Source organism: Zootoca vivipara, chromosome Z1, assembly GCF_965207765.1.
Source record: "Zootoca vivipara chromosome Z1, rZooViv2.hap1.1, whole genome shotgun sequence".
NCBI classification, from domain to species: domain Eukaryota; kingdom Metazoa; phylum Chordata; class Lepidosauria; order Squamata; family Lacertidae; genus Zootoca; species Zootoca vivipara.
In genome coordinates, this window is record NC_142583.1 from 66,388,492 (window position 1) to 66,398,722 (window position 10,231).

Sequence of the window (10,231 nt, forward strand, 5' to 3'; positions counted from 1 at the left end):
GAACAGACCACTCTGCCTCTTTTAGTAGTTGTAAGGCACTGTGCTAGTGGCTGTCATTTTTAATTGTGTTGGTATAAATATGCCATGGGCCACTTGAATGAAGCTTGCAGACCACAGTTTGGGAACCCCTGTTCTAAACAGATCTGAAAGAGATCGGTTTGCTCTGAGGGTAGGAGACAATCTAGCAACTGCTCCAACAATATGAGGGCACCACACATACACACCACTTTGCATTTAGGACAATAATTTATTATTTTTAACACCATCATATGCCATCACATTTTAAGATGCTGCACAGCTGCTATCTCCCAAGGTGAGCTTGTCAAACAGGTACTCCCCTGGGCCATAATGGGGCAACCCCAGGCGCCTCAGGTTCATGAGGTGGTCTCCAAGCAGCTTGATGGCCTTCACCTGCTCTTCCAGGTATTCCGTCTCCAGGAAGTCACACAGCTGAAAAGATCAGAGACAAGCTTTGGTCAACTACACAAGTATTCACTGCAAGGTTATAGAATAGTATAGATAATAATGGGAAACCTCTGTCCCTTCAGATGTTGTTGGACTTCAGAGACTTCAGATCCCACCAGCTAGCCTGGACAGCAGTCGGATTATGATAGCTGTAATCCAACAACATCTGGATTACCACAGATTCCCTAACCCTGGTTTAAGACAAGCTTTTGTGAACCTGTCCTCAAACAAGATGGACACAAAGGGGAATAAGGCATATGGCATTAGCCTCTAGACGAGAAGCTAAACCAACAGACACTCACAGTGTCCAATCATGGAAAGGCTTTCTAGATTTAAACAATAATAATATCCTATATAATAAAGTGCAAGTGTCTCTGCGTCCAAGTTTTCCGTGTGTCCCGTTTTGCGCGCTAATGCGCATGTGCCCCAGGGGCACAGGGATTCGACAGCAGAGACTGGGCGCAGAGACACTTCAGAGAGGGGAGCTTGGCGCCCGCTCTGCCCGGCAGGCAGATGAGCCAGGCTGAGGCAACGAGGCGGGCACCAGGACCGCCCCCCCAGCCGGCCGCTCCCCTTCAATCCCCTCACAGCCGGAGCGGCCACCTCAATCGCCTTTAAGAGGGCGGAGGAGCGATTCAGAGCGAGCCAGTATATATATCCCGGCAACGACAACAAAACCTTTGACCCTTATCCTTGTTTAAATTTGTCCCTCGGGCGCTGCCGTACTGCCCCCCGAAGTTACCGCTAGATAACTAGATGCCCCGCGGGGTACCTCCCCACTCGCCCTTGGCTTGCCAGCCTTCCCCCCTTCCTGAACGAGGACCCCCCCAGTCTCCAGCCCGCGGCCGAGGGGACGTGCCGTGGGAGTGGGACAGTGACGGCCCTGAGGGAGGCGGAGGGCGGTGTGGCCCTGCGAGGCCAAGGAAAGAGCTGCCGAGGGCTGCCAGCGAGCCTGGAGGAGGCGAGGGAAGGAGGGGGCCCGCCGGTGCTGCATTCGCTGAGGAGAGGCTGCTGCTGCTGCTGCTGCTGAAATGGATTCCTGGGTGCGATTCAGCGTCCAGAGCCAAGCCAAGGAGCGGGACTTCAGGTGTGGCGGAGGGAGAGGCAGGGGACCGCGAAGGGTATCAAGAGCCAACCCGCTCTTGGGGCGCCTTTCGTTTTGGGGAAGGGGAGCGGGGGCCCTCTCCCCTCACCGCCGACAGAAAGGACAGATAGCGCCCGTTATTGAATGGGCTGAAATACACTAGTTATTGACATTGTATTATTACACCTCGTAGCAAAGAGGCTTGCTTGCCAAGAAAAGAAGCAGCTGACAGATTTGTCCATCTCTAGTTGAGTCTTCCTATTTTTAAATGCCATGGGGGCAGAAAAGAAATAAGAGGCATTGGTTTTATGGAAGGAAGGAAACCTTGCAGAAAGAACGGGTATCTTTTTATATATATAGCTTTCTCCTCTATCACAGCTAACTATGGTGCATTCAGCACCCTAAGCCTCCTAAATATAAATAATGTTGTTGTTTAGTCGTTTAGTCATGTCCGACTCTTCGTGACCCCATGGACCAGAGCACGCCAGGCACTCCTGTCTTGCACTGCCTCCCACAGTTTGGTCAAACTCATGTTCGTAGCTTCGAGAACACTGTCCAACCATCTCGTCCTCTGTCGTCCCCTTCTCCTAGTGCCCTCCATCTTTCCCAACATCAGGGTCTTTCCCAAGGATTCTTCTCTTCTCTTCTCATGAGGTGGACAAAGTATTGGAGCCTCAGCTTCACGATCTGTCCTTCCAGTGAGCACTCAGGGCTAATTTCCTTAAGAATGGATAGGTTTGATCTTCTTGCAGTCCATGGGACTCTCAAGAGAAATAATTTATTATTTGCACCCCACCCATCTGGCTGGGTTTCCCCAGCCACTCTGGGAGGCTTCCAAACGAATATTAAAAACAGTACAGCATCAAACTTTAAAAATTACCTTAGTTGGTCTTTAAGGTGCTACTGAAGGATTTTTTAAATTTTGTTCCCTAAACAGGGCCGCCTTCAGTTGTCTTCTAAAAGTAAAATAATTGCTTATTGCCTTGACATCTGCTGGGAGGGCGTTCCACAGGGCGGGTGCCACTACCGAGAAGGCCCTCTGTCTGGTTCCCTGCAACCTCACCTCTCACAATGAGGGAACTGCCAGAAGGCCCTCGGTGCTGGATCTCAGTGTCCGGGCTGAATGATGGGGGTGGAGACGCTCCTTCAGGTATACAGGACCGAGGCTGTTTAGGGCTTTAAAGGTCAGTACCAAGACTTTGAACTGTGCTCGGAAATGTACTGGGAGCCAATGTAGATCTCTCAGGACCGGTGTTATGTGTTCCCGGCGGCCACTCCCAGTCACTAGCCTAGCTACCGCATTCTGGATTAATTGCAGTTTCCGGGTCACCTTCAAAGGTAGCCCCACGTAGAGCGCATTGCAGTAGTCCAAGCGAGAAATAACTAGAGCATGCACCACTCTGGCGAGACAGTCCACGGGCAGAGTGGACTGCATACCAGATGGAGCTGGTAGACAGCCGCCCTGGACACAGAATTAACCTGTGCCTCCATGGACAGCTGTGAGTCTAAAATGACTTCCAGGCTGCACACCTGGTCCTTCAGGGGCACAGTTACCCCATTCAGGACCAGGGAGTCCTCCACACCAGCCCGCCTCCTGTCCCCCAAAAACAGTACTTCTTTCTTGTCAGGATTCAACCTCAATCCATTAGCCGCCATCCATCCTCCAACCGCCTCCAGGCACAGAAAGAAGATTTCTGGACCATGAGACATTATCAAAAACTCACATGAGGGTCTCCCTTCTCTGTTGCGAGCTTGTGCAGATCCAGCAAGGCCTTGTTCACCACCTTCTCCAGCTCCAGAGCAGACTGCAGGGCATCTAGGCTGTTTCCCCACTCATCCTTCTCTGGCTTCTGTACAAGAGTTGGACGCAAGGATGAGATGGAAGGGATATTGCATCAGGGCCCAAGATATTCTTCTATGTTCAGCACAGCCTAAAGACCTCCCGTTTTTCACCTCACCTTGATGTCCTTCAGTAGGATGCTTCCTCCCCGCTTGTTCTGGTACTGCAGGAACTTCTCTGCATGCTTCCTCTCTTCATGGGATTGCTCTTTCAGGAACTTGGCCATGTGGGGCAAGGCAACATCATCACGGTCAAAGTGGTAGGACTGGAAGGAGACAAAGTTACTAGATTTCAGGGTGGGTAAAAATCAATGTATTTTTTCTTTTAAAAAAATAAATCAGATTTTTAAAAATTTAAATCAGATTTTAAAAATAATATTCTTTGGGAGAAAAAATCTTTCTAAAGATAGTTTTCTATTTACCATTATAGTCCAAAGGCTATTTGTCAGGAAATAAGGATTTGTTTTAAATTTTTCATGTGTGCTAAAACTCAGTCTAGGTTTACACACACACACACACACACACACACACAAACAAACACACATGTTTAACCACATCAGTTAACAAACATGGATACATATGCTATAATGTTGTTTTAGTTATTTGTTTAAATTGTTAAGGAAATGATTATTTTTCTCCTTCCAATAAAGTACAGCAGAAAAGCTGTCCAAATATAAACAGTTAACTTATTAAACCCTCACAATCATTTCATAATTCTCAGTAATTTTTGATATAACTGTAAAAACTACTCTGAAAATATATTATTCCAAAAATGAAACCTTCATCTGGTTGTAAATATTAAGATTATACCAGCAAGGATGAGTCTTTCTGTAATTTTTTTTAAATAAAGTCTTACTGACTAGTGATTTGATTTGATTTGATTTAAATAAAGTCTTACTGACTAGTGATTTGATTTGATTTGATTTAAATCAAATTCACCCTGCTAGATTTATAGCCCGATGGACCTCCAGCGAGCTCAAGGTGACATATGGTTGCCTAGTTTCTTCAACAGGACTATGTTCTCTCAATTCAGGCTTTATAGAGAAACAACACCTTCAAGATCCCATTGGGCACTAATAGTGGAGGACATTTGAGGAACGTTGCAAGGCTTAGGAATCTATCTGTTAAAGCTTTATCAGAAATAGATGTTACTGAACTCAGAGTGCATGTTAGCTGTGAAGAGATATGCATAGGATCAGACCAAAGGCGAAATTACATATGGGTGGGGGGAGCCAGTGAAGTTTATTCTCCCCAACAAACAAAGATAGCTCAAAGAAGAACTTACCATGGACAGGTAGACATAGCTAGCATGGAGCTCCAGGTTAATCATTTGGTTTACAGCAGCTTGGCAGTCAGCATGGAAGTTCTGGCACACCTGAGACACCATCTTTGCGTTGCAGCAAGCACAATCAACGCAACGACAAACAGTAACACAAGCACCCTGCAGAGCTGCTTGGATCCCAAGTGTTAAATGTATACCATTTAGAGGCAGGCCAGCTAGTGATTAGCAGCAGTGCTGCCCAATAGAATTTCTCTTCCAATTGGCTTTGTGGGTGGGTTAATGACTCAGCTGTTGGTCGGCAGGGGGGGGGGGAGCCTGCAGCTGTGTTGAATAAAGGCTCTGCTTTATCTCATAGCCTTTTGGCCTGAAGGAGGCATTATGTGGCTCTACCTCAGGCATAGGCAACCTTGGCTCTCCAGATGTTTTGGAACAGGCTGTGTGAAACTCAAGAAGTTTATTGTGGGTCAACTTACAGCTCTTGACACAGGCCTATCAGTTTAGTCTTTTTTGGAACTACAACTCCCATGATCCCTGACCACTGGCCCTGTTAGCTAGGGATCATGGGAGTTGTAGTTCCAAAACATCTGGAGAGCCAAGGTTGCCTATGCCTGCTCTACCTTATTCACGGGGGTCTAATCATGAAAAGAGCCCTGGTGGATCGGGAGAAAAACACATCTAGCCCAGCTTCCTGTTCACACAGTGGCCTATGTTTCCCTCCTCTGCAGAAGGAAATGAGTGCAGCAATTTGTGGTCAACAGCCACTGGTATGCAGAAGAACAAGTAGAGGTAGGATTGCCAGACTCAATAGAGGAAACCTTAAAGAGAAACCAGCAGACCCTTTGCTTGGAAATTAAACATACGGTCTGCTGGTTTCTCTTTAAGGTTTCCAGACTCAAAAGAGAGCAGGGCAATTAAAGACACGGAAGTCCTGTCCTATATTGAGTCTGGCAACCCTAAGTAGAGGTAGAATATAGCTATCATGCCTAGTGGGCAGTGAAAGCCTCCAGCGGCTTTTGGACTACAACTCCCATCATCCCTGACCACTGGTCTTGCTAGCTAGGGATCATGGGAGTTGCAGTTCGAAAACATCTGGAGAGCCAAGGTTGCCTATGCCTGGATTATCTTCCAGCCTCATCTAGAGATGCTGAGAATTGAATCTGGGATCTTCTACATGCAAAGCAGACACTCTACCAATGAACTACAGCCCTCATAAGAACTGGGAATAGTATTGTCCAAATGATGCAGCCTAGTAGAGCCAGTCCACAACATTTTGCTGCCCAGTGTGTAGGATGTAATGTTAACCATGTGATTATCAACTGGGCAGTGTGATTTTTTAAAAATTGAGTGCTAGGTCTATGCGGGAAGATTGTTCTCAGGACGCAGGGTAAATCCTCTTTCCCCAGCTATAATTTCTAATGACTTTCCACCCCTGCTTCCATGGAGTAATCAAGTAGGTGTTTCCATTGTTATCAATGGGAGGTACCCCCTCCAATGCTAATTACTGCAAGGGTGGGGTGGATTTCACAGAGATTGCACCTGGGGGGAAGAAAGACTCAAACCTCCCTTTCTGCAGTACACTGATATTAATCCCACACACCTGGTATTTTTTTATGTTTCTTAAACAGATAATTACTAATCACATTGTTAATGTCTGGTGGAGTTAGGCCAGATCTTTGGGTGTTTTCTCCAAGCCTTCCCCTCCAATTGTTGCATTTTTAAAGACATAACTTTTTATTATTTTCACAGGTTTCCTACCTTATACCTACTGCTTTATATGACATACAGTACTTTAATCTAATATAATTATCCTGTATTTTACTTATCATTGTTTTCATAATTTGAACCCTGCCCCCATTTTCATTTGATTATAACAGCTCTTCAAAAATTCTGAAAAGTGTTTCCACTGTTGCATTTATTGCTTTGAGAGATATATGTATCAGTAAGTTCACAAGGAGTTCTATGTGGAATGAGATCAACAGTGAAATAAAATTGAAGTCAGCAGCAGAAGCAGTAAAATCCAGAACTCCAGCAGGCTAAGACCAGGGGCATAGCAAGGGGGTACGTTGGGGGTGGTTCACCCTGGGTGCCACCCTGGAGGGGGGGTGACACTCAGGGTGCCGCTTGTGTGGCAGTCTATATGGCAGGAGCAGCCCGTACGGACTGCGCATGTGCGACACCCTGTATGGAGTGTGCACGCGTGGGATTCCACACATGTGCAGCCCGTACGGGGTGCCACTGGCATGCGGTGGCCGAATAGGCTGCTGCGCGAGAGCGGCAGCCCATAAGGCGCAGTCTGTAAGGCGCAGTCCAAGTGGCAGCCCATAAGGCACAGTCTGTACGGGCTGCCACTCTCACGGCAGCCTATACGGCCACTGTGCGCGAGCGGCAGCCCCTACAGACTGTGCATGTGCAGCACCCTGTATGGAATGCGCACGCGCGGGATGCTGCACATGCACAGCCCATACAGGGTACCGCACAGGCGCTGCACCGGGTACCACCTGGGCTTGGTACGCCACTGGCTAAGACTGAGATAAAACAGGGGTAGCCAATGTGGTGCTCACCAGGTGTTTCTGGACTCCAGCTCCCAGCGTTCCCAACCACAAGCCCTACTACCTGGGACTGATGGAAGTCAGAGGCCAACAAGATCTGGAGAGCACCACGTTGGCTACCTCTGAACAAGATGATGTGTTGAAAACCCTGGGCAAATATAGAAGACTGATATAGCAGTGCCAGTTTAGAACATGAGGATCAACCCTAGACAAGCCCACACACCAGATACTGTTAGACTACAAACCCCATACACCCCAGCCAACATTGCCAGTGGCCAGGGATGATGGGAGTTGTAGTCCACTATTAACTTTGAAGGACCACAGTTTCCCCATCCTTGTCGTACAGGCAAGCAGCAGCACTTTGAACTGTGCTTAGAAACTGACCAACAGCCAGTACAGTACTTAACAAATGGGTGAGGTAAGTTCTCTGTGTCCCCCAGAACAAGAAGAAAACTTTGGTTTACCACTCATGCTTTTTGGAAGAAACAAAAAATACACCAGATACTGGCTATGTGGCCACTGTCATTTATCTCCTTCCCCAACCTTCTGTTTCCCTACAGCAGACACAGCACGTCTGAGTTTATGCCCCCCCCCAAATCACTTGGCAGCATACGAGGTATCAGCAAAGTGGTTTAGCTTCTCTTCTGCAATGTGAGTGTATCAAACAGGTATTCCCCTATTACCATCCTAGGGACTCTCACAGGGGTCTTTCAGCTTAGTGAGATAATCTCTCAGGTCTGTGTTAGCCTTCACCTGTTCCTCCAAGCATCCAGACTCCCGGGAGTCAAGCAGCTAAAGGTTTCTTAAAGGCAGATGCTGCTAAAATTGGGCATAGTACTGTAAGGATTAAGCAGGCTGCTGTGCATCCCCGTCGAATAAAGGATTATAGAGAGGTGCAAGAAAGCTGAGGTTTTTCTTGAACTCTTTTGGAGGAGAATATAGGATCAACTGCTGGGCAGTGAGATCAAACCACTGGGAAAAGCTAGTGGATGATTTATACCTGTCCAGATTTTAAATACCTTGCCGGTGTACAAAATTTAAGAGCTCAGGATTTATTGCCACAAAACCTTGCCCATGGTTTCTGCAGCTAGCTCAGATCTCATGCAAGACTTAACTATATTCTTTGGCGATTACTCGTAGCCGAGTAAGATTGTCTTCCATGAACACGGTTTTAAAAGTGAGTCCGTAAGTGACTGTGGAGGCCAGTTCTGGATCCAGATGTCCTTCCACAGTGGGGGCATAGGTTTCTGGGCAGGAGTTGATCACAGTGTGGATTTGTCAAGCATGCCTTCCTCTTAGCACGTTTCTCCCCTGCGTCCTGAGTTCGAGTGTCTTCAAAGCCCACGTCACCTTTGGTAAAGGCTGTTCTCCAATTGGAGCGCTCGCAGGAAAGTGCTTCCCAATTGTAGGTGTTTATAATACATTTTTTAAAAAAATTCTTTGAGACAGTTAACTTCTACAAAGGAGGGTTCTTAATACTGAAGCATTACTGAACACATACACAAGGGTCCTCATCTCTAGTTTTTACATTGGTTTTATGTTATTTTTTGTCTTGGTGCTGTTTTTTGTATTGGTTGTTAGTTGAGAATTTGCGTTTTTGCGTTTTATTGATTTTAATTTGTGAACCACCTAGGATATGGGTAATTGGATGATGCATAAATGCTGCAAATAAATAAATAAATAAATAAATAAATAAATAAATAAATAAATAAATAAATACTGAGCTTAAGTTCATTGGCCTGTATATCCAGTCTACTACAGATGGATAGTAATTGATGTTCCATGTTCACGGCCTTACCTGAATCAGATGTAAACAAGCAACAGAACTGGAAGTCTTCAGAAAATTAGTAGGGTTGCCAGACTCAGTAGTGGACAGGACTTCTGTGCCTTTAATTGCCCTGCTCTCTTTTTAGTCTGGAAACCTTAAAGAGAAACCAGCAGACCTTCCAAGCAAAGGGTCTGCTGGTTTCTCTTTAAGGTTTCCAGACTCAAAAGAGAGCAGGGCAATTAAAGGCACAGAAGTCCTGTCCACTATTGAGTCTGGCAACCCTAAAAATTAGCCTTTGAGTGGACCTAACCATCCAGGGGTCCTTTACCTTTCCCATTTATATCTCTATTTGTTTTCCAGTGTCTTTATTTTTCTATAGTCCCCTGGGTTTTTCAGGGTTGTTTCAAAAGTACAGCATTGAAAAGCTCTGGAGTTATTATTTATTTCTTAAAGCACAGCAATAGTGGAGTTTTATTTTATTTTATTTTTAAAAAAGGAGATTAGAAACTTTTTTAAACACACACACACACACACACACACACACACACACACACACACACAAAAACAAAACATTTGTAGCTCTGCTTTAGCAAACCAAACAACCTCAGAGCTCTTCAGAAATCGGCAGGCAACATTTTGGATAGCCTCACAATGTAAAGCCTGTCAGAAGACCCAAACAAACACTGGAAAAGAAAAGCTGTTGTGAAGCTGCCAAGCCTTTTTTTTTAAAAAAAAATGTGCAAGAAAGCACATGAGCCACTTGGCCTCCTCTTAATTATTTTAAAGTAAGAAAGAGACAAGGCCCAACTCTCCTCATAAGCGCTTATGGATGAAAGTACTTACTTACCTTTCACCACAAGAAGCCCCTGGACCTATTTGTCTGCAGAACTGTGAAAGGCACAGGAATTTGACAGTGGAACAGACTCCCTCAGAAAGTGCCAGGGCCTCTTTCATGGGAGGTTTTAAGCAGAGGCTGGGTGGCCACCTGCATAGCTGCCAAGTCCGGGTCGTAAAGATCCGGGATCGGCAGCGCGTGCATGACCGGAAGTTGCGTGACGCAACTTCTGGTGGCGCTTCGCCCTGCTACGGGCATCAGAAAATGGCGGCACCAGCGCCGGAAGTGACTTCCGCGTATGACCGGAAACACGTAAAAGCGACTTCCGGCGCCGGCGCCGGCATTTTCTGATGCCCATAGAAGGGTGAAGCGCCACCGGAAGTCGCGTCACGCAACTTCCGGTCATGCG

The 10,231-nt window shown here is 46.4% G+C and overlaps 1 protein-coding gene across 1 annotated transcript; it reads right to left on the reverse strand.

The window, feature by feature from the left end:
• Positions 1-265: 265 nt before the first annotated feature.
• LOC118079085 (ferritin heavy chain A-like) lies at positions 266-4,807 on the reverse strand. The gene is made up of 4 exons (XM_035103125.2): positions 4,674-4,807; positions 3,508-3,654; positions 3,274-3,399; positions 266-450 (listed from the first exon to the last, which is right to left on the reverse strand). Exons 1-4 carry the CDS (start codon positions 4,773-4,775, stop codon positions 283-285), a joined length of 543 nt encoding a protein of 180 aa, XP_034959016.1. The 5' UTR covers positions 4,776-4,807; the 3' UTR covers positions 266-282.
• Between the last annotated feature and the right edge of the window lie 5,424 nt (positions 4,808-10,231).